General features: G+C 38.8%; 1 protein-coding gene across 1 annotated transcript in view; it reads left to right on the forward strand.

Annotated features, from left to right (window-relative positions):
* LOC108721197 (irregular chiasm C-roughest protein) overlaps positions 1-23,410 on the forward strand; it is a 129,630-nt gene extending 106,220 nt beyond the window's left edge. The window contains exons 4-14 of the mRNA XM_018445605.1: positions 879-1,079; positions 2,795-2,904; positions 6,404-6,555; positions 7,047-7,357; positions 8,354-8,594; positions 15,525-15,680; positions 16,036-16,286; positions 17,876-18,108; positions 20,071-20,200; positions 21,709-21,801; positions 21,889-23,410. Of these exons, the coding sequence (XP_018301107.1) occupies positions 879-1,079; positions 2,795-2,904; positions 6,404-6,555; positions 7,047-7,357; positions 8,354-8,594; positions 15,525-15,680; positions 16,036-16,286; positions 17,876-18,108; positions 20,071-20,200; positions 21,709-21,801; positions 21,889-22,629 (2,619 nt within the window). The 3' untranslated portion in view covers positions 22,630-23,410. The remainder of the gene's footprint in view (positions 1-878; positions 1,080-2,794; positions 2,905-6,403; positions 6,556-7,046; positions 7,358-8,353; positions 8,595-15,524; positions 15,681-16,035; positions 16,287-17,875; positions 18,109-20,070; positions 20,201-21,708; positions 21,802-21,888) is intronic.
* The last annotated feature ends 2,617 nt before the right edge of the window (positions 23,411-26,027 follow it).

Below are 26,027 nucleotides of genomic sequence, written 5' to 3' on the forward strand. Positions count from 1 at the left end.
CCTATAACACAGCGAACGCGGAAGGACGCTGCGGCACTTGCAGCCCGGAGATCTCATATCGATAACAAACAGCAGGAACTCTCGCATGAGGTGTCTAATTAGAGCCGATAAGCTTGATTTCCGCGACACGCACGCACATACGCGCGCAATTGTGTTTGAACAGGTCCGGCAGAACAATCATGTTACGGCATTATGCACGGAAATTCGTTCGCAACTTCATTAATTGATCGTTGCAAATCGCATCCCTCTCAACAATTCCGAGGCTATCGGTTTTTATCCATGAACAACATCGTGAAAATTTTGAATACAGTTGTGGAATTCACAAAAGCTGATATTGCTTAAATTTTCGAAATTTTCCAACTACTTTGATCGGAATACGTTAAAGGAAATTTATTATTTCAAATAAATTAATTAATAGAAATAATCGTACTTTCAGTTAAAGCGGTTCTTTTAATGCTTAATAATATTAGATGCAAATTTTTGCAAATATATTATTTCAGTTTTATAGACTGCGTGCCGATAACGTTTGCCGGATTCGAAACACAGTCTGAAAATATCAGATAAATTGAAGCTGAAGAAATTAATATTTCAAATTAAATTGATCGTTCCACATTTTAATTCATCCGTATTATTCCAAATAATTATTTAAGACATATCATAATTTTATTACCTACAATAAATAATGTTCAAAACTTGCATTTTTATTGGAATGTTTCTCTAAAATGACTATAGCTTTTATTAAAAAAAAAACTTTAAGTTTTTAAGTCCCACGGGCAACATTATGGTAATAAAAGCATAAGAATTCCGGTCACGGGTCAATTCCCTGACGCGGGTGTTTTCTCGAGCGATGCTATTTTTAACTGTAACGTTTCTTGCAGATCACGTGGATCGATGGACTGGGCAATGTGCTACGCCATGGCATCAAAACCACGAAGGAGGCGTACGATAACGGTCCGCTGATTACTGTAAAGTCCGTCCTGAGAGTGATGCCGCGGAAGGATCACGACAACACGACTTTCACGTGCCAAAGTCAAAATATGGCGGATCGTTCGCCGCAAAGCGCCAAACTTCGCGTCGAGGTACGTACAAAGTAATTGGGCCCCAGTCTTAGTGCGCACACGATTCCAATAAGAACTCCCCGAGTTTGAGTCAGTTGGAAAATACATAGGGTGATATCATGAAATAAGTCTGTGAACCGTGTCAGCAAGACGGCGAGAAAATCAGAGAAAAATAAAAGAAAATGGGAATCGGGGAAAGATAGAAATCTCGTTTAAAGGGAAATAAAATCACTGGCCTTTTACGCGCGCGCGTTCTTTTTACTCGCTGACCGGAGGAAGAAATTAACGCGAGTCGCGCGAAAGCAGGGCCCGGGACGAGGCAGAGAGGAGGGTAACGAGGGTAACGAGGCGACGTATAATAATTAACGTCGTGTCTTGAGAAGCGGTTAGCGCGCGGTAATCGCCATCCGCTGGCGCAACTTTCGTGCTGCGAACGCGCGAGTACTTTGGCGCGTTCTCCGGGTACTACTTCCGCCCTCTTTTCTTCAGAGACGTAGACTCCATTATCCGAAGTGGCAAAGGGAACAAATAGTTTCATGGAAAAGGGCAACGAAGCGAACTCGCAGAGATTTTTGCCCGGGCAGAACATTCGAATTTGCGACGAACGACGACGACGACGACGACGACGACGACGACGACGACGACGACGACGACGACGACGAAGACGAAGACGAGGACGAGGAGGGAGATGGCGCGATATTGCGAACACACCGACTGCCAACCTGCAGAGAAAATTCTCACGAGTTATTACTTAACTCTTTTACACTGGCGCCGGATATATTACCCGCGCTTTTCACGACTACTAATATAAGTTCGACGTTAATATCGTGTCCTAATTGGAAGCAATTCTTACGCAAGCGAGTTCGAGCAAACTCCTATTTCTTCGATGTGATTTCTTTTTTATCATCTACGCGCGTGTCGACAAAATGAAGAAAAATTTAATTTTTTATATATATAGAGAGAATATATTTTCTTTATTATATAATGATAAATTTTTTTTCTTGATTCAGAGTGGATTTCTGCTAAAATATCTGTATTATTAACTTCTTCTTTTAGATTATGTAACGTTTTTATATCGAATAAATCCCAATATAATATTAATATCAAAACTAAATCTTTTAATATTTATTAAATTTAATATTTAAATATTAAAATCTTTAAATACTCAAATTCTGTTTAAATGAATCCGAAATTTAATGCAGAATAAGCTGTATTACTAATGGCGATTTTTCAAGTTTATGCTCATAAAAGTATTAATCGTTAACATTTTCGGTAGAAGGAAATTTATATTATTTGACAGAAACAATCGGATGGTGAAAGGAAGGTATGAATCGAGGAAACACGCGAAGCAACAAATGCCCCGTTATTAATTTTAAAATTGTGCAAAAAAATTATAACCTTAAAAAGGATAGAGTTTCAAATAACATGATAAATATACGTCCCTAAAAGGTTTCGGACAAAATTTGAACAGATAAAATTTCATTCAATTCTGAAAGTGTATCGAGCGTGAGTAATATACTACGGGATATATCTCCTATTTCCCTTGTGAAATATATAACGAACGCTTCGAAAATTTCAAACGCGCAGTAATGGATATGCATCATTATTATTCCGGACTACGCACGTAGCACACAGCTCGGTACGAAAACGCGCGACGGTAACATTGAGCGGTTCGATTTCTGCGTGATGGGAAGCTTAGAAAATGGAGAAAGGCGATTCACGCATTTTGTTTTCAGGTACGTTACGCACCAAAGGTATCCCTCTCGAAGATCGATCGCATCGTCGAAGGTTCCGAGCTTAGGTTCAAGTGTTGCGCTGAAGCCAATCCACCCGATGTAGAATACAGGTGAGTACAAAAAACTGATAGATATCGACGATATTTCCATTAATATTGGAAGAGAGGAGATTTAAATATCCGATTCTTCATTAAAATATTATAGAATAATTAATGTAGTTATGTCAGCTCTCAGATATCATAAAAATTGTATTTTATTCTAAAACGTACGGAGCTGATAAAAATGCGCACACAAAATTAATTATTAATTATTATTTATTAAAAACAGAATAAGATTCTTCTCTCTATGCGGATTAACGATAATTCAAACTTTACTCTAAATCAGGTCGCCGAGTTGTTCAATAAAGTCAATATAGTTGAGCACGAGTTTCAAAATAGTTACTTAACAGTTATCCTCTATGTACCTATAATTAGCATACAATAAGTGAAATATTGATGACAAGAGAAAACTAATACAGAAAATGACGAATAATACACGATTAAACTTTTCTATATGTTAAAAATCATCGTGATCGATCGGAAAAATACCAAACGCTTCGTTTTAATTCTTGTCTGAAATATTTTTCCAAACTTTTCGGGTGTTTGCTGGGAAAATATTTGTCAGAAAGTGGCTTCGATCGAAACTGAAACTTCCCTTTCTGCATGCACAAATAAAATATGACGTGCATAGGCGATTCAAACTCATATCAGCTTCCCTCCCTTAAAGCGATCGGTTCCCTTAAGCTGCTTAAAGTTTCCGAAATATCGATAGTTTCTCACGATATCGTGTCGCTACAGGTGAGCGACGCCGTCGGCGCAGCGGGCACGCGAGGGCGCGTAAGCAAAACGTGAGTCGCGTTGTTCGTACATTGGCTACGAGCTACAAAGAGAAGGTGGATGATCGATATCCGTCTCTCACAAAGAGGACAATGTCAAATTCAGGACGGTGTTGCGCGCGCACGTGTTAACGTGGGGCGCGTTTGCGGGTTTCGCCTAGCGGGCCCGCTTTGATTGCTTTTAAATTATTCGTTACGCAACATCCCACCGGGGAAAAAAAACTGCTCGCCCCGGATGACGCGCTGTATTAATTTACGAGATTATCGGATGGTCGCTCGAATTAAATCGGCTCGACGAAAATATCACCCCCCGAGAAAGCGCAGATTGCGTATCTAAAAAAAACATTACTGCAATTTGTAAAACCAAGTCTTTTTTTTATGTTTTTTAGACGAGGCTTTCGATCGTTTAGCGTGAAGTATTGACGCGCAACATACGGTGCTCCATGCTCTTTTATATCGCTGCTGCGTTTCACTGGGCGAGTTTTAAATTAACTTCATATATATAATCAAAGGTAGAAACAAAAGGATTTCGATTTACAACGATTTTTTGCGACTGAGATTTAAATTGCGGCTCTTTTTCCGTACATAAACTGAACGGAAAGCTTTTACACGGATACAAAAGCTCAAAATTGTTTTCTTTTCTTTTTTCGTGTCACGGCAGACTTTCTCCAGGCGTAGGTGATGTGTGTGCATTAAAGCTCCGTGGAAAAAAAAGAAACTTGATCCGCTTATGGGACTTCATGGACAGTAGGGTAGACAGAGAAACGAGTAAAGAGCAGCGAGAGAACCACATTGTATTGACGATAACGAACGTTAGTTACCAGTCGCTTTAACAGCTTTTATAACTTCCGCAGCTTTTTTATAGCTTTCACAACGGTCGTCGTTGCGCCACTGTTCGTAAAAAAGATCCGAATACAAGTGAAAACTGAGGAAGCGACGAGACCGGCGACATGATTTTCCGTGTTCTCGCGCGGCGCGGCGTTAAATATCACGAGATGACAAAAGTAACAAAATCTCCTATCGTATCAGTTTTTAAATAATCTCTCATTACAGCAGAGAAAGGATCGTATAATATCCAAGGAAATGTAGGAACTCAGATAAGAGATAAGTTAACTCGTTGGGCTAATTAATTTCGGATACTAATTAAATTTGCGTTATTTCATTTCCGCGATCACAATCACTTTGATAAATTCACCGGGTTACAGAAAATAGAACGATACGAAAAATACGTTCTTATCATCGTGTAGTTGAACTTTCTGCTCTACCCAAATTATTACATTTATGAAGAAAGCAATTAATATTAGAAAATTAGAAAATAAATCTTAAAATCGGAGCGCGTATGAACTCTTCGAGAAAGACTTATTTCTTGAAATATTTTCCTCTCTCGCGCTAGAAATGAGAAATAACCCCCTCTGATGACAAATACATATAACGTATTACAACTCGAGATAGAAAGATATTGCTGGAATCATAAAACTTCTTTCAATCTCGCTGCGAAGTAAAATATCTTCCTAAAGTTAGATCGTGTCTTCCGCGAACACTATAGATGCGTACGCGAAAGAGTTGAACTTTGTCGGAAGATACGAGATGACCTACAGGCATTTCGATGTTTATCGAGTCGTTATGGCACGGTATTCGCGCGAATGTACGTTGCACAACGCTTTTGCCGGCATCTTTGCGAGGTAAATTGTCTGTCGAACGGCTCTACGGCTCCGATAAAATCGATTGCAATACGAGGGGTGAAGGAGGGGGTTAGCCGAAGAGGGAGGCGAAGGGTGGTAGGTCTCTCTTGCCTAGAGACACACGAGCTGGGTAAGTCGTCGTTCCGGTTCGATTCGGCTCTTCTCTCACTCACTCACTCTTTCTTCTTTTTCCTGATTGTACGCGAAGGCCGTTTCGTCGCTGTGAAAAGCGCAGCCTGCCCTCTCCCGTTTATTACCATTCGAAACGACGACGCTGGGGCTCTTTTCCTCGATTGTGCGGCTAAACGATGCTCGAGATAAATCGCTCAGATCCTTCGTGAGGACGCCTCAGTTGGCAAAAGTCGAGTGGCAAGAATACTTCGCGATAAAGAAACGTCATAAAGTACGTGTAAAATGTCAACGGAACCAAATTTACTGCGCTCCTTGATTAATTTAAAATCGACTTTTCTCTACATTGTAAATATTGAGAAATTAATCATTTTTCAATTATAAGAGCGATCGAAAATGAAATTAAATTTGAGAGACAAATGAATGTTAAGATAATTTTTCATTTAATTTTTAATTAACTAGGACTTTTAGCTTGAGATCTAATTAACGAAATGTTTATCAAGTGTTAAAAGAAAACTATTCAGTAAAAAAAAAGTCAAATTTAATTAAAAAATACGTGCACATCTTGCATAATTTAGAGATATCTCGTATATATAACGCGAAATCAGCGAAAAAACGGGTACGGCATTGAGTCGCAGAAGTAATCGTTTAAATGCATCGCGTTATTAAAAAGTCGTATTGATCCAGAGCGGGAGACTCTAGAAAGTTATAGAACGATAGAAGAAAACGCGAGTTTTATGTGTGTGTGTGTGTGTGTGTGTGTGTGTGTATGTGTGTGAAAAACGCCTGATAATCTGTGAGTTTTTGATCCACAACGTCGGCTTATTACACCCGTCAATGGTCAAATAATTATAGAGAATAAAGAGGAGATGCTACTTTAGACCGTCCTCTTTAAATGACATTTATTTCGCTTTTCTTTTCCAGGTGGTTTATCAACAAGAAAAAGGTGATCGGGGACTACACCACGGAGATGATTATTCACAATGCTACCCGTGAGCTGCACGACGCAACCGTAAAGTGCGAGGTTTCGAATGAAGTCGGTAAAAGCGAGGAGAGCCAAACCCTGGATATAAGATGTAAGCAAAAAAAAAAAACATTTCATCTTTCCGTAGGAAAAATAACAGTGGAGGTCAATAGCTTCTCAAAAACTATCACGTAATTTTAACATGGACTTTTTCTTCGATGCTTAAATTCCGTGATCACGCGAAGATTCCAACGTTCATTTAGTGTGGAAAAAAAATGATAGTTTTAACACAGTGGTCTGAAAATACCATCGCGCAAAGGTATAAAATAGAGCGTTGCGCGTTTCGTACGCGCGCTGCTCGGGACCACGCTAAGAGAGAACTTCGTTTTACCGTAAAGCCGGTACCTTACAGGCGTGTTAAAGGAGCAATCGCGGTAACGATATAAAATATGGAGCCACGCCGCGGAAAACGCGCTCTCGAAATAAGCCGCGTCGGAATAGACGCGCGGCAATAAGGAAGTAACATTTTTTCCCTTCCCACCCCACGAGTTCATTTTCGCGCGAGAGCTGACCTGGGGGGGGGTTAAAATTGAATTTTCTCAGACGGCCCGCAGTTTCGGCACCCACCGCTCTCCGTGGAAACACATTACGGCGCCACGGAGATCCTGCAGTGCGACGTAGACGGGAATCCAATGCCGGAGATCCAGTGGTACCATGAGGATTCGGATCGAATGGTCGCCAACAGTCCGAACATAAGCGTCGTTGTGAGCCCCGACACTGCCGGCCGTTACTACTGCAAAGCCCGTGTGGGCGGGTTTCCGGAATTAACTGGCCATGCCAACATCTACATTCGCGCGCCGCCGAGCATAGTGTCGCAAAGGATCCAGTATGTGCCTGACGAAGGAGTGGTCAAGGTGCGTACACACATACATTAATGGAACAATGTTCTTTGATATCGGTCGTTAAATATCATGTTCAGTGCGACTATCATTCGCAAAGAAACGCAAGGCCCCGTGCGTAATTTTCTTGAGTGCCGTCGTGCCGGACGTCCCGCGCGTGTGTAGTATGAATTATTATTACATGGAAGTATCCCTCCTACCGGAAAGATCTTTTAAGCTGGGGACGGCAGTTATCAGGAAGCACTCAGTATAATTTACTCTGGATAATTTAGCTTCATCCATGACGTGAAAATACGCTTGAAAATCTGCTAAAGCGATCAACGTATAGGTGTTGACATGTTCCAAGTAGTCTCGATAAACATTTTCACATTAACGAGAAGAAAAGTTCGTATCAACGTTCGTATCTGACCTGAAATGCATTTTTATAAGCTTTTGTTGATACGATAGCTCAAGTAGAACAACAGGTTACGATAACATCAAAATGATCGTGACTGATAAAAGTGACTTTTAATAGTCATTTTGAAGTCATTTTGACGTCATTATGACTTGGTGTTCTACTTGCGAAGTTATGATTAAGCAATATAATACATAACCGACGTAATAATAAACATAATAAGATAACGTTTATCCAAAACTCATTTCACTTAAAATTATATCGATTTCATCTTCTTTGAAAAAGGTGTAGACATATGCGGACATATGTCGATACGAAATTTTGTCTCGTATTTCAACTGAAAATGAACTGGCACCCAAAGCTCGTCCAAGCGTTCCGCCAGCATTCTATATACGTATCCTCACGCTGACACAGGGGTTCACGATGATCGCGCGATGCCATTCCCACATTTTTCTCTCTGCCGATGCTTGAAACACTTTTAGAGGAGACCAAAGAGCGCGGGTCACCCCGGTTGACGAGAGTGAAAGACCGGAGTCGGCGATGAGGGGTGGAATGGGACTCGCGCTTAACCGCAATTTTTTTATTTCATCGGCGTTTTTCCCCGATTTGCTTCGCAGGTTAAGTGCACCGCGATAACCGTGCCAAAAGCGGAATCGGTGGTGTGGAGCTTCGCCGGTCGCGAGCTCAATTTCACATCGAACAATACGCCGTTCTACGTGCAAGAGGAATACGCGGCCGAGAGGGTAGTCAGCACTGTCACCTTACTGGATCCCATATCGACGTACTTTGGGGATTACAACTGCACGGTTACGAACAGCTTCGGCACGGATTCTGTCATCATCAAACTGACAGCACACAGTAAGTGTTTAATATCCGATAGATTACTCTCTTACTGTCACTTGATCGCGTCTCATCTCTAGATAAGCTTTCGACGATCTTGCGAATTCGAACATACATATTGTTGGATAATAGATTCATTTAGCAAAGGATTGCCAAGAATGGCAATCCTTTGCTAAACTAATGATTTTTCCTCTCTTTCTCCTCATAAAGTTTGAATTTTAATACTTTCGCTAAATATTTTTTATATAATTTTGTACGATACTATATAATTCAATATTTTTTTAAAAAGCTAATTAAATAATTTGCCAATAATCACAAAGTGAATTTTTCTCTCTTTCTCTCACTAAAGTTTTAATTTCAATACGTTCGCTAAATATTTAAATATTTTTTATATAATTTTATACGATACTATAGTTCAATATTATTTAAAAAGTTAATTAAATTCAATATTTTATTAAGTATTTATGAAATGAACATCGCGTCTTCTTTTACAATCTGGAAATATCAATATCGAGTCACTTAGTGACCATATTTTCCAGAATAAAATCTTTTACGTAATCGCATAAAATTTTAATTCAAATTCCAATTTTACTTAAAATAGAAGATCTTTAATTTTTTTAAATGTAAAATTAATTAAAAAATTAAATTTTGTTTACTTGCATCTTTACAATTTACTTAACAAAATCCCTTTTTTAACTAAAAAATTATTTATATACAATACATCAAATGCTTCCTCTAAAGTATTTTTATTTTTAGTTAATATTTCGTCAAGTACGCAAATATTTCGTCAAGTACGCAATAATATTTTCTGTGTTAAATTTAAGTTATATACTCACCATCACAGCGACGATCTCGAACCTTCCTTGAATAAAACTGGCGACGATCTCTTGATGTTTTTGTCGCGATACACTTCAACTCGAGATTAATTAAAACATCGATGTTGTTCCTAAAATTAGAAAATATTTAATTTTTTAAATCTAAAATTAACTAAGAAATTAAATTTTGCTCTCTTTATTTTAATCTTCATATTCTATTTAGTAAAAAAATTTAGTAATCTCTTTAATTTATAATTAAAATTATTTATATACATCTGTATTTTTCCTCTGAAGTAATTTTATTTTTAGTTTAGACGTATCACTACGTGCACTAAACTTATCTATTATTTAAGTTAAATTTAAATCTTTATACTCACGATTACAGTGATAATTTCAGCTTCCATTGATGCTTTTCTGATCCAAGATTAATTGAAACATCGATGTTTTTCCTAAAATTAGAAAACTTAATTTTTTAAATCTAAAATTAATTAAAAATTTAAATTTTTCTTTTTGTGTTCTCACAATTCTATTTAGTAAAATTTTATTTATTTAAAACTGAAAAAGTATTTATATACATTAATATTTTTCCTCTAAAGTAATTTTATTTTTAGTCGATATTCACCAAAAATTATTGAATGTATCTATTATACAATCATACAAAACAAAATTTGATGATCCAGAGATTAGGTGATGATATTCTTATATTATATATATTTCGCTTTGTGAAATCTAATCCGATGTCCAAACTGCTCCATTACGCCACATTTTTTTTATCGATGTAAAATAGCTCGATTTTTCAGTATTTTTCAAGCCATTTATGGCCTGGTTTTTATTAATATGCAAGCTGAGGTGAAAGAGAGGAAATAAGTCAACGATAATATGCGAGTTTAATGTGTTAATATGGTAAGTTAAAAATACCAGAAAATCGAGTTATTTCTTGATTAAAAAATGAAGTAATTTGGATGTCAAATCGTCCAAATTCAAAATACATATAAATAGCACGATCTAATTTCCAGACAAAAAATTTATGTGTGCGTCGTCTGAATTTTTAAATTCTACATCTATTTTCTATAACAGGGCATTTTTAGAACGTAGTGAAATACGAGAGATACATTTACGTTCGATATCTGACGAGAAAGCGAGAAAGAAAATTCTAGTGCAGTTCTAGTGCAGGAATGAAAAACAGAAGTGAGTTGTATATCTTAAAATGCGGTGAAAATTACATTGGTAAATATTATATTTCATAAATTTCATTTTTAATACTCATTTTAATGCTCGTTTTCATAATTTTCATCTTGTTTCAAGATACACAATCAACCTCCTCATTTTTTATATACTCAATCACTGCTTCTCACGATCGAAACTGATGACAATCCCTCGATGCACTTCGAAATTACATTCGCGGACATAATAATAATAATAATAATAATACGCTCGTAACATGGATTTTCCCGTCATCGATCGCTAAATTAAATTACTAACACTATGACTGATTTATCACCCGATAAAACGAGACGACGCTCCCAGATTCATTCCCGCTGTTTTCGACGTTTTTTTCACTCTAATGTTTTCATGCGACGCGAGTAAACATGGCGAGGAAACGAAGGCCGGCCGTTATCCGAATATTCTAGACGAGCGCGGAATCGTCCGTCTCCGTTGATCCACGGTGGAGGTTTTTCGACGCCTCCTTCGATGCTTTTCGATGTTCCGGATGCTGAATGACACTCGCGACGCTTTCCGGATGAACGAAATATGGGAAACGGATGGATTTAGTCGACGAGTCCTGCTTGCATCGGCCCGCGCGCAACACGTACTGACCGGCAGTTGAGTGAAATTCAGTTACGTGACCGCGGCTAACTTCGCGCGTTCCGTAAAAATTCCAGACGGACCGCCGATTTCGAGACCCGAGTGACGTGTTAATCACGATCGCGCTAGTCAATTAACACACGATTGCTCGTCACTAGATTCAGTATCGCCGGCACTCGTTGTACACAGAGTTTATTGGAGCTCATTTATCTCCGATAAAAAGACGCGAGAAAGTGCAGTGATTGCGATCCACCGAGTAGTCATCGAGCGCTCAGTGAGCGCTTGCATTTGTTTGGTCTATATTTTTAGTTCTAACTGAATATGCCAATAGGATGCAAGCGCTCACTGAGCGCCTAGTCAGCTCTTGCATCTGATTGGTATATTCCATTAGAGTTAAAAATATAGAACCAAACAGGTACAAAAGCTCATTGAGCGGTCGTCGCTTCTGGATGCACCCATTGTCGTACTAGACGGTTACGGAATTTGGTAACGCGACCGCGGCTAACTTCGCGCGCTCTGGAAAATTTTTCGATGAGACGGCCGCTATAGGCGATTTTTGGCGTGCCTCTGGTATAGCAACCAAAAGCAACCGTGGTTGGAGCTATCTCTGTCTTCTGATCCCGGAAAACGAAGATAGCCTCAACCGCGATTGCTTTTGATTGCTATACCAGAAGCACGCCAAAAATCGCCTCAAGTCGAAGCTCGAGAGGCATTAATCGCGATCATGCAAGCCAATTAATACATCGTAACAATCACTCGTCTCGAATTCAGTATCCCCGACACTCGTTTGTATGTACGTAGGATTTAACGGGATGGATAAAAAGACGCGAAGATACGCGACGATTGCGATCCGACATGCTTCACTGAGAAGCGCGCGACACGTAATGCCGTATTAAGCAGTTATGGAAATTTGGTAACGCGACCGCGGCTAACTTCGAAGCTATCTCTGTCTTCTGATCCCGGAAAACGAAGATAGCCTCAACCGCGATTGCTTTTGATTGCTATACCAGAAGCACGCCAAAAATCGCCTCAAGTCGAAGCTCGAGAGGCATTAATCGCGATCATGCAAGCCAATTAATACATCGTAACAATCACTCGTCTCGAATTCAGTATCCCCGACACTCGTTTGTATGTACGTAGGATTTAACGGGATGGATAAAAAGACGCGAAGATACGCGACGATTGCGATCCGACATGCACCGAGAAGCACGCGACACGTACTGCCGTGGGCGATTAGGGAAATTTGATCAACGTGACCGCGGCTAACTTCGCATATGATTTTCTAACCGATCGAGCGCAAAGTGACGGGCGCCGATCGCAAGAGACATGTTAATCGCAATTACATGGGCCGAATAATAGATGATTTTTATATCACTCGGCTCGACCATTCTCGGTACTCGTTTCTACGCTGAATTCACCTTCACCTGGGGATAGGTAAAAAGACGAGAGGATCGCAAAACGCGGCGATTGCAATTCGACATGCACTCGGGAGGCGCGCGTACCGGCTGGTGATTAGCAAAATTCGACACGTCATCGCGGCTAATTTCATGCGACGCGGTGTTTTACTAAAATGCCGAAAGGATATTAACACTTTGCTGACGGGGACGCGTAAAACTGCCCTTTACATGGGCACAACGTTATACGCGTTGTATTTTCCCTTTTAAAGCGCATTCATCAGAACAAAGACACTTGGACAGAAATCATTAACTGTTATTGGCATATTTTTAACATGTCTCCTATTCTGACTTTCCTGAAAGCTTATAAATAGCTTGCAAAATGAAAATTACAAATTATATATTTTTTACAAATTTTTATTCCATAAATAATCGTCGACGAGGTGTCTTTTTAGAAAAAGGCTAAAGCAGACTACCCGTTTTGCATAAAGGCTTTTGTAAAAAAGCTAATTTCGTAAAAAGACTACGACATTAATACTGTTAAACGTTCGCCAGCAACTGTAGTCTTTAAAGACACCATCAACGTTTTGATTGTGAATTTTGGTAGATAAATTTACACACACACACTAGTGGATAAATTTTTTGGTAGATAAATTTAAATCTGTAAAATAAGTAAAATACAATCCGATTTCTGGTAATAAAAATTCCTTGTTAAAGCTTTGACACGTATATCGGAATTTTTTCAGATTTTTATATAATTTGGAATAATAAAAACTTTACTCTAAATAGGAATCTTCGAGAAATGGAGTGAATTTTTTATTATTCCAAATTATAAAAAAAATCTGAAAAAATTCTGATATACGTGTCAAAGCTTTAACAAGGAATTTTTACTATTAGATTTCTCGAAGACTCCTATTGCTGACGGAAGGAATAAAATTCATGTTATCGGCGGAGAGTTAAAATGACTCAAATAAAATTAAATTAAAAGATCGAATCGGGCGAGCTTATAATATTCAATCAAAATATTGTATATCCCATTAAGATCAAACTCGCTAAACATAAACTAACAGTAACATTACATCAATGTTATAATTCGCTACTCAATACTGTTATGTACAACATGTGTTATATTATGTTACATGTATAATGTTGAGTGAGAAATTATAATATTAATTACAATACTGTTAATTTGTGTTTAGCGGGAATTATTTTCTTCTCTAATCGCGGTAGCAATAATGGGTGTGTATTTCTAGGACAAGAAATAATGGCGTTGATCGAAACGCTACGTCTCGTTATAAGGCCATCTAGTAATGAAAGAGTACTGCGTCGTTAACATGTAATTTTAGACATATATGCTTGAAGGACGAATGTGTAATTCACGCCCGTATTGTCTCTCACCGGGCAATCATTAAAACAAAAGAAGGATATATTAAAGGCGTTGCTTACAAATGAGAAAGTTCTAATTTTACAATTGTGATATTAACGATTATGAGAAGCCATGTTTACTCTTGAGAAGCAAACAATATGAGCTAATTGTAACTCGACGCGAATATATATGCTCATGTGTACATAGGGTACACACGTTTGTTTTATAGTAGCCATTCGTACTTTGTAAATGCGAAAGAAAAGTTTCAAAAACTTTCTCGCGTGAGAGAACAGAATATTATCTTTTATTTTAATAATCTTGATATTTTCATTGGGGAAAAGTCGACTTTAAATATTTTAGCTTATAATCTAAATTTTTTTTATAATATAGATATACTATATTAAAAATTTATGTAGTTTTATCGTTTTGATGTCATAAACGTAATATAGATTTATTATTTATAGTAATTACGATAATATTAGAAATTCATATAGTTTTATTATTCTAATGTTATAAGCGTTTCATTGTTGATATAATGGAAACACATAAATTTTTCTCTTTGATTATACATCAAATTCATGGAAACAGATGTAGGTCTAATGAACATAGACAGAAGTGTGTTATAAATCGGTTCGCTTTTTCCAAGAAGATCGAAACTGTGTAAAGTAGTTTAAGAACGATTAGGGAGTTGAAATATTGCCAGAGTCTCTTACTGCACGTATTCACTGAGATAACACCGGTGATATACGTAGATATTTTGCGTACATTTAAATAAAAGCAAAAAAATAAAATACCTATCCAAACGTCTGGTTGAACGTATGTCACCGTGTTTATTCAAAACATTTTTAACCACTGTTTACTCAGGAAAATGATGTGTATTTCCACTTTCCGGAATCGACATTGTTCCACAATATAGCGTCTCCCCATAACTGTAAGCTTTTCGAGCAGAAGCCAGTAGAATATCTTTTTATGCAATAAAAATTTCAATTCTTTTGTACCGAGACCTTTCCGGAAAATCACAATTTGTAAGAGTAATACGTCCGTGACGGAACGCTTCAATACCATTCATGCTTCTAAAAGATTAGAGAGATTCTGGATCATTTGCGCGACTAGCTCTTCAGTTAATGATTTGCAAACTACTTTAACCGCTACTCACGATCAAATAATTACCTTCGACAAATGACTCACTATTAATGTATATCAAACGTTATAATCTCTTTTCGAGTCGCTACATAATTGCTATTGCATTCCGCGACTTAATTCTAAAAAAAAAGGGAAACAGGAGTGTAAAGACATTTCCATAAAAAGTAGCACAGTTGATAAACATGACTATCGAATTTATATATTATATATTACAGCATATAAATAGAAGCTTACGCTTAATCTGCAAAAGTATGGCAAAGAAGATACACGCTGAAGATTCATATATTACTGTTATTCAAGCGAAAGGTCTGGAATTCGATGTTATTGACTTGTGCCACTTTTCAAGCGGCAATGCGTATATTAATTAACACGCCTCGCTCTTCTTCATATGGTAAACGAGATTTTAACCAGACATGACGCTTAGCGTTGATTCCAGTCGATTGGCAACTGATCTTGATCATCGCCGGGCTGGTTGTCTGCGTGATCCTAATTGGCATAATAGTCATACTCATTCTACAATGTCGCGATCGTATTAAGCAGCCACGACCGCGAACGGCGCAGAATCAAGAGACCGATTTGCGTAAGTAATTGTGACGTTAATACAGATACATACAAAATATTGTATCTACAGAATGTTACAAGAAAAATTAGGTTAACCCCTTTAGACCTGATTTTAACAGAACCAAGTTAAAAAATCTTTTTTATTCAATTCAAGCGCACTTTAATAAGTAAAATATAAACAATTAATTTTTTCAAAATTTTGACTATGTTGATAGAATTAAATAATTTCAACGGATAACGTCTTCAAATTTGATGTACATTACAATGTACTCTGATTCTGAAGGGGTTAAAGTAACGAATGTTATATCAATTCAATTACTAAATTTTTCAAGACATTTGTTCAACCTCGTTGCCTCTTTTCCTGATTCATATAGAGGAAACGGATTCTAATGCCGATCGATACAGAGAAAGCGATAGGAGCAGCAACCTCTCGGATGTCAAAGCGGACATCAGAGCGGGATCTAGTGTCAGCAATGCGGAAAGTGTCACAGCCCTTGACAGTGAAGGCGAAGGAAGTACCAGAGGAGTAAACGCCTTGGCGCTTGCTGGACCAGTGCCGAATCCATTATCCGGTTATCGTTACAGCGCTGATTATACTGAACCTTCCTTCCCGCCGAAGAACAACGTAAGTCGATTTAAAATACTTGCTCTCGAAATACTTTAACGATTGTGAGACCCCTTAAATAAATTTCAAGAAAAAGATTCAACTGTTTAAGAACAGATTTTCAAACAGAAACTTAGAAAAATATTTGTAGAGATATTTCCTCCATACACATGAAAGTAATAGTTTTGTTAAAGTATTTATAATAAAAATTTAGCTTGATGAAAATAATTTTTTTGGACCATTTAAATAATTATGTAAGATTTTAATTGGTGGCTAGAATCTTTGCAACATTGCCATCAATATTTCTACATAATTATTTTGATGGTCCAACAAAATTATTTTCAGATCTGTATCTAGCTAAATTTTTTATTACTTCAGTAAAACTGTTCTTTCCGTGCAGTATAGACTTCCAAGGAACGTCCTAAGAATATTCCCAAAATGTTTCTCGGATAAAGTGTGCTATATGAGTCGTTATTTATGTCTTATAGCGATTTCGGCTGGTAACACTGGTGTGCACTGGTGCATATTAAAACCGTTTTACACTGTAAAATGTTGACCTTTCGAATTTCTCTATTATTTCGTAGTACGTCTCTCGCGACATTCGGAAATGATTTTGAAACTATAAATAAACATTTTCTGTGCAATAAATCATATTATTATAGTTGATCTAACTTGCAAAACTAAACTGTTTTATTGAACGTACGTTTTTGCACAACCTCTTCAATGTAATTTCAACTTTTAACATTTGTTCTTTTTTTTACGTTCTATCAGGTATATTAATTCATCTTGATGACGATGATGTTAACAATTTCATGAGCACATAAATCATTCATCATAACGTGAATAAGATGCTTTTCATGCTGACTCTCGACGCTCATTTTCAGCGTGAAAATAGAATATATGGCTACGTTTACACCGTGCATTTAGGCCGCGGCCTATACAATAGATGTCCTTGTTTATCTTATAGGTTAAACAAAGACACCTATCGTATAGGTCGCGGAATAAGTGCACGGTGTAAACGTAGCCTATGATCAAAATTGACACTAGACAATGAAAATACATGAAAAGTATGTAGTGCTATATACATGTATAGAGACGCTGCTATCAAAATTGGTATCACATGATCACACTCATGCTGGATTTTCAGCGTCTCATGAAATGGCACCTGTACCGACAACTACACCAACTGGCCTCAACAAATTTGTTAGGGCCACTTTGTGTAAACTTGTGCGGTGTACTGAGCCCAGACGAACATGTGACACTGACGAAAGATTGCATCATTCGACCAGCCGAACATACCAGTTGCACCAATACCCGAAATATGCAGTCGGTGCCGAAATCATTATGAGTACAAAACTGAAATGCAAATTATGAAATACATGTTTTATTATTATTTACAATAAAATGTATTGGAGATTGTACGATTTAACCTGTTTTTATGGCAATTGTATATGACAACTATTGTATATGTGCACTAGTGCATCCCAGCCGAAATCGCTATTCATTGTACAACGGTTTTTATATGCACTAGTGCACATCAGTGTATCCCAGCCGAAATCGCTATTATTTATTCAATATTAAAAAGTGAGACGTGGCATCTGTTTCTGTAGGATGGCAGTAACAACAACGGTTACGTGCCATACGTTGACTACACTCGCGATTATATGCCACCAACAACACAGAGCATGGGTGCTTCACGAGAGTCCTTGAGCAGGATATCCACGAGTGGTATCTTATCATCGAAAAAAATCGGACTTAGCTCAGCCAACCTGGGTAGCTCGACTCCACAGACAACGCCGATCGATCCGCGATTTTCCGCGACATATGGCAATCCCTATCTCAGGTAAGACAGATCTCTCTGTCGCTTGTTCACACTGAAAAAGAGTTTACTGAATTTTAATAAGTATTTGTTTGAATAGTACTAACTAAATATTTACTAAATGTATATTTCTTTGGTTCAAGTACCTACAGTTTTTTTATTAAATAAATATTTATATACTGTAAGTAAATATTTCATCGATATTATTTAAACAAATATTTATTAAAATTTAATAAATTTTTTTTCAGCGCAAACACAGACCAGAAAGAAAACAAGGATTTATTACTTTATCATTAATCGATGTTGAAACTCTTTTTAAATTTTTTTTTAATTATCGCCTCTCACATGCGTGAGATAATATATTGTACAAGAAGAGCGGGGTAGTCCCAGTGTATCTTTAGACCTTTCATGTAAGGAAATAACCTTCGTTCACGTTCGATCAAAGTTCCAAAATTTCTGAGAGTGTCAACATAGTCATGAGAGCTCGCGCGGATGCCTCGGACTAATTATAATTGGCTCGTGTCATTGATCGGCTGCGGATACCTTAGGTGGCATCACGTTCCGTTTACGTATACGTCGCGCGACGCTTGTCATCCTCGTGTGCGGGAATCTCACGTCGTACGTGCCAGGAATGCGTTCGTCGCGAACAGCTAAATTAGATATGAGAGTGAGGCACGGCTGTGCCTCGCACGAGCTTCGGGAAATGCTTGCCCTACCATAAAAAAAAACGGAAATACGATGATTAAAAAATCAACCAAGATGCGAGAGAGAATTCCTCAGGAAAACAGAACGTAAACTCTATTCAAGGTTTCGCCTAAATTCCATTTGCGACTGCACATTGCATTCCATTGTTCTCGAGGAACTTTTAAAATTCTTGTTTCGCGTTCAGCGGTCCTTCTTTCAAAATTTTATACTCTTCCAACAGAAGATGACCTCGAAGAAAGATCGAAGTGTCCCATTATTGTGTCTATATACCAAGTCCACGCTTCGCCACCCGCATCTGGCTCATACGTGCCTTTCCTTCCCGCTGTTTACCTTCCTCCGCCAAAGATGCAAACAGCAACAACCTCACGTGTTTTGTTTCAATTCAGAATCCAAGACTCTTCCCGAGTCGGACTGGGGTACAAACCGAGACGAGACGAAACGACTTCCTCGGTTCGACGACCAAAACTAGGAATTCGTTACGGTTTCAGTTCAGGTTCGCGGGTTTAACGCAGTAGAATAAAAGCTGACAGAGAACTGTCAAACACGAGGAAGTTTCCTGAAATCATCCCTTTTTGAAACAGGGAGAGATATTTCAAAGAAATGCTTCGCAATGATAAACATGACTGATGGAATCTCTTTGAGACATACTTCCTTAAAATTATTTTTATAATTATCTTTGCTCTTTTTTAAGATTTAGAGAAGAGGCACGACTTCTCCTGCTCCTTCTTAGTTACGTTCATAATTATGAGTTTCATTCGTAGCGAGATGAAATATCTAAATATTACTGAACGCAACAATTAGAGTTTAACATATCACATTTTGTAAACAAATTTTGTTTATTACTTAATTTTATAAGGTGTCAAATGCCAATTATTAATCATTAATCCAGTCATACGATAAATATATATTCTCTAAATTCTTTGAAGTGAAATCTCACTTTAAAGAGTAAAAATTGAGGCAAATGAAAAAGGGAGGCTCAATTTTCAATTTTTAAGAGTGAGATTTTACTCTACAAAATGAGATTTATTCTAAAAGTTTCAGAGAGTACGTGAGAATAAATTTGACGATGCATTGGACGCTTACGTAGCGAAAACGTTGACGTACTCGTGACGCCTGGCAAGAAACGAAACCGCGACGAATTCGCTGGGAGTCAGATTCAGTTACTGTTTGCATGCTTGTTTCTCGCTCTCTTCTCTTTCCGCGATTTAAATTCCGACGCCGGGGAAAAAGCCCGATTTCCCACTCACTAACGCTACATTTCTTTCTTGCAAACGAATACAGAATGTCAGCGGCTGAGCAGCTCCGACACGCGCCGCACACAGCCGTGCCGGGAGTCACGCCGGCACCACCGCCGTACACGCAGGCAATGAGAATGAATAGCTTGAATACCTTGAACGGCGCTGGCCCTCAGGTTGGTACAATAGCGAAATGTATGTCAAATTCCTAAACGTAGTTACGCCGACACCGGAGTGCCGCGGCGCTTCATGCAACTTGGGGTAGATCGGGAGCAAACTGTCAATACTGCAAAGCCATTGCAACTGCGCGCGCGCTACTTTCATTTTGCAACGTTAATCCTTTCCCGTACGGTCCCATTCCAATTCCCCGACGCACGTAAATTTCTGCCTGGTAAATTGTTTTTGTCTGCTCGCGCTGCATCGCATACCTTCGCGTAAGACGCGATGCACAAAAAGAGCTTCGCTCGAAAAAGAAGAAATTGAAAATCTAATAATCAGGTAAGTTGTATACATTTCGAGATACGGTTGGCTTTCATTGACGGTGCGGATTTAATTTTAGAGAATGTAAGCTCGCGGTATTAAAGGATGCATATAAATATATGGATTTCGGTAATTACACAGATGCGCATGGATTGCGATAGAATTAAATTGATTTATTTCTTGTCGTTTGGAATTTTATTTTTATATTTATAATTATTTATTTTTTTCTTTGTCAGCTGACAAAATTCGCAATATTGATTTATTACGCTTGACTTACATTCCGACTTAACCAGGCATGCTAATTAATATATATGTATTTCGAAGCAAACGAATGGAGTAAAAAAATTGACCATAACGTAGCGTACAAGCAATTGAGTGAAATAATAGTGTAAGCCAGTAATAATGTCACACGTTTGACAAAGTGCAATGCTTAGTTGCTATGGCGAAAACGTAAAATTTTCAATTTTTTCCTTTAGAACCGTAGAAAATGTATAATAACGTAGCTGAAATTCGTATTACACAGTTTCACAAATCCTTTTATTTCCCGAAATGAGAAAAAATATGGCTTTTACCACTTTTCCGCTCACATATTACTCGCTGGATGTTTTCATACTGTATAATTCAATCTTTGCACTATTTGAGGCTTTATAGTTTAATGGATATAGATGGGAACACACACATATTAGCTGGAATATATATTTTATGTTTCTATGGAGTTCGTGTAATTAAATATGTATGTCGCGTATCATAAAAATATATGACTGGTACTTCAACTTTTATAGATGTACAAAATAACAAAATTTTCAAAAAAAGAAATAAATTTTATTTCTATATTATCTAATTCTCTCCTACAATTAATGTAATTTTTGTAGCAAGTCAGAATTTATAGAATCTGTAATTAATCTTTTCTTTATTCAATGAACATGTCAAGCGATTTATTTTAATCTAGCTCGTTCTGTGTGTGGGGACATATTTATTTAAATACATGTTTTAATTTAAATCTATGTAAATACATGTCTTAAATTAACAAATATCGTTCTCGGTGCAAGGGAGGTTTAAGATAAATATTTAAAGAAGCTGTGTATCTTCTTAAATTTAACGGAGAAAATCACGGTTAGAAGCAAAGTAGTATCTGTAGGATTTAACAGCCGAGGTTAAATGCGATAACGTAACTCAGGATGCCGCGTTCCTTTTTGTTTTGCAGGCTCCATTGTCAGCGCATTATATCACCGGCGGTCCAAACGGGGCCATGGCGACGGTGAAGCGCACATCCGCGGTGGGCACATTAGCGACGCACGTATGAGGCCAGGGGATCTATCCGAATTAGAACCGTCGATACTCGGGCCTAACTGAAACCACCTTCGAACTCGGCCATGCCCTCGAGACGTCCCGCTATTTGCTCGGTCCGCGCCCGGCGACGTTGAGATCGACGACGCGCGACGCACGACGTCTTGTTGATGCATCGGAACAAAGTCAATGTCGTTACAATCAGACCCGTCACGCTCACGACACGGAACGTTATAGAGCGGAATGCGAGCGACTTGTAGGACGAAGGTCGCAGGGCAGCTGGGGCAGTAGGGGTCACGACGGGGTCACGGACCGAGCACAACGAATGGCCGAGAATGGCGAGGCGCTCAAACATATCGAACTGGTGCTCCGGCAGTTGCAAAGGGCCAGCAGAGATCATCAACAACTCGTGCGGCAACGTCATTCGGACGTCCAGTACGAGATCGGTAAGCGAATCAACGAGAGAATCTGGTATCATCGGTATCATCATCATCACTATCGAGATGGACGCGAGAGTTCGATGGACGCATCTAGAACTTGGTCCAGGTCCTCGAGCAGCCCGTGGCAATCGGACTTAAATTTAAGGAAAATGCAACCGGACGTTACAACGAGATTGCTAACAAAGAGACGAGATTACGGAGGAACGGCGCAAAGCACGATCAACATTCTGAAGCCAGTTTCCGGACGCGTTCGGGATGGAACTGCGGGAACTTATCAAGAAATGAAATACATTCCCGAAAGTGCCGGCTGGATGGGCGCGCGAGAAACGTTCGGTGAGTGGAGTCTGCCTGGAGCTTCATCGAGCGACGACCGAAGGACATCCTCCACCGTCGTTTAACGCGGATAGACCGGCTTTGTGCCGAGATGTCGTCAATCTCAGCAAGAGGGTTGCGGAGGAACGTGGGACACTCGAGAGAATCGAGATGAACCGGAGACTCTCTCGAGAAGGAGGGAAGGTGTCGACGTGAGAACGTCATGAGAGCGACTCGTTCGTGTTAATGATACGCTTACGATAGGACTGCACTTCAATCGAAATCAAACTATCTCGCTGCGCGATGATGAACGCAACGCATGCTGAAGAGACGGCCGGTGCGAAAGGGACGCCGATATCGAAGGGACGTACTCTCCTTTTGGGTCAATAAGATTAGATTTAGGACGACGAAGAGCGCCGTGTGAGTAGTGCTCGGAGGATGTTCGTGAGTACGAGAAGAGGCGGGGGGGAGGGGAAGGGACGATGTTGGTTGGGTTCGTGGATCGAAGGTACTCTCTTCGGTCGGTGGCGAAAACAGACCACTCGGTATCGACAATCTTCTATTGACGTACTTTAGATCTTCTATATAATAAGCGTTTAATAAGACTCGCTCGAGCGGAAAAGCGACGGGAGACGGAAGGTCCGAACGAATCACGTCGCGAATTGTTGCTGTCGCAGTGGTAGCCGAATACCGGGAAACACGTCGCTCGTGACCGACGACACGGTCATTTTCACGGAACCTCGAGGGTTCTCTCCTCGAGGCTGAAAGCTTTATCGTAGAAACCGCTTTCCCGGTGATTCGTAAGCCGGAGCTGGGTTTACGCTTGACATTTACAACACGCCAATTCTATCTGACACTGCCCTTATTAGCGAGGTTGAAACAACGGGAGTAGTTATTACTTTTTCGTACCATTTTAGTTTAAACCTCTCGACGATATTAGTTATTATTCATAACGACGTACTCTTCTCACATTTTTAAGTATACTTTTCTAAATTTTTAAATATATAATATTTCTTTAAATTTAAATACATGTATAAAAATATGATAAATCTCGGAGATTTTCGATCGAAACTACAAAATTTACTTTCGCCTCTGTGTACTAATAGCTTCTTCAATAAAATAGTCGAGATATTCACGTTACACACGTTGTAGCATCATACAGTTGAATCCGAATGTCAAGCGCCAACCTACCGTAAACGGAAAACATCTCTCGGCTGCCACTCCGATGTTTACTGTGTCGCGCTGCCTTTTTGTATTTGTAGGAAAAAAAAAGTAATGAGAGAGATTAGCTTATAAGTGATGTGCTCGTGCAACATCCGCGAACTTAAGGGCGCACGTTAAGGATTAACGACGACGCCGCGGCGGCCACGTGGCTTTCGTAGCGATGATAGATCGCGACAAGTTCTCGTGGCTTCGCGTTTCTTCCGGCCTCAAGTTCCACGTGCGACGGACAGGTAATTAGTATGCGCGAGTAAGCGCGAAAAGAGAAATCGGCACCGCGTGTTTTGCGGCTGCTCGCATTTGTAAGATAGATAGCGAAAAATCATTAGGTATACATATATAAATATATTATACACCTGTTGTCAATATGAGCATAGGGCCTATATATAGTTTGATGGCACTACGTGAAAGCGAATTCTATTTGAAATAAGCACGTTCGCGCGGGATGGGACGGCTTTATGTAAATAATTATTGATAAATAATTATTATATACGTATGGGAGACGTAACGGGAAATACGAAACGACGCGATGTCCTTCGCGGTTTCGTCGCGCATTTTTCCAAAAAAGAAAATGACGAAGGCGCGACTAGATCCGCGCTCAATTATGTTGTCATCTTTTCCATAGCATTTGTCCTTTTCACTGCGATGCGCCGTGGGTCGTTACCGAGGATCGGAAAATGCAGAGACAGATTCGTGGAAGACTTGTTAAATTCATTTTTTATTTTTCTAAAAATTCCAATGTTATTTTTAACTAATTCTTTTATATACAGTGCCCCAAAATTCGCAATTCTAAATACTACAACGAAAAAGTTTTAAAAATTAGGTGAAAAAGTTATTTGTAAATTTTTATTTTAAACGATAGTTTCCGAGATATAAGAATTTTAATGTGGTCAATTATAGACTACGTTTAAATAGTCACTTGTTAGTATTAGTGAACATGCTGAAGTTCGTGCTCACTAATACTATCGCACGTGCGATGCTCTTTTGACCATCTATAATATAACTGGCCATTTAACCTTATTATCTTTATTAAAAATTATTATCTAAAATAAAACTTTATAAATAACTTTTTTAATTTTTTGAGAACCTTTCTAATATATTTTGTGTCGCGAATTTTAGGACATTCTGTATATTCTTTCTCTTCAAAAATGAGATAATATATGCGATTTAAGGAATACATATTGCCAGCAAGATTTTGACAAGTGAATTTAATTTTCAGATTAAATCTCTCATGACATTTTTAAGTTTAAAGTCACTCTAAAAAATAGTGGCTCTGAAAAATTTACAAAGAGCGCGACTTATCAAATCACGTCTCCAGATCTTACATCCGCCGGTACTCGGGAACGATCAATAGCGCGAGCGATCCTCGATTTATTATAGTGCGACTGAGAAAAACGTATCCTGAAAAATACTACGTCGTGATGTATAGAGCGGACATAAAGGATACCATTCATAATGATAACGAAACAGGGTAGCCTATCAATTATTAAGACAATTTCAAAAATCGAAGGCTGCACACTACAGACTGGGCCGTACGCGCGTATCCTGCACCGTCGGGATAACGATTAAATCCGCGCGAGAGGAATCCTCGAGACGATTCGTATTACCGTCGAGAGGGAAGGGTCGAAATTATTATTAAACGATACCGATCGTCGCACGTTGAGGAGCTAAAATTCCGACGATCGCGAATGCGAATACGCATTCGCGTCGTCGAGGAGATACCTTTATATCGTAACGTCTGTAACATAACACTTCTGTACATATCTGGAATTATTGCTCACCGTATCTCGTAAGATTTAGTTAGTTTTGTAACTGTGAACCACTATGTGCATACATACTTCACTTTATGAGGGGCGCCTCGTGACGAATGTTTCGCCCTCAAGGGACAGAGTTCCCGTTCATTCGGAAGGATATCAGCCGCGTCTCTCTCTTGCGAAAGGGCTTTGCAGATTGGACGAGAAATTACACGGCTTATCTCCTAATAATGACGGTGACTTTTTCCTCTCGAAACAAAAAAAAAACGCGTCGTCGAAGTCATGACCTAGGCAAGGCTTTAACAAAGGCTTTAATTTAATATTAACACACCGAATGTACCAACATCCTTCTTAACTGTCGTCCACGTGGAAGCACAGCGACTGTCAAACCTTTACCACCTATTATTAAATTATTAATTGAAATTATCCACTTTCTCGTTATATCGGATTAACGTGTCGTTCTTTTTCTTTTTCTCCTACATGCCGACAACACAAACTTTCGGCTTACT

This window comes from Mycetomoellerius zeteki, unplaced genomic scaffold, assembly GCF_001594055.1.
Source record: "Mycetomoellerius zeteki isolate Tzet28-1 unplaced genomic scaffold, Tzet1.0 scaffold164, whole genome shotgun sequence".
In the NCBI taxonomy this organism is placed as follows: Eukaryota; Metazoa; Arthropoda; class Insecta; order Hymenoptera; family Formicidae; genus Mycetomoellerius; species Mycetomoellerius zeteki.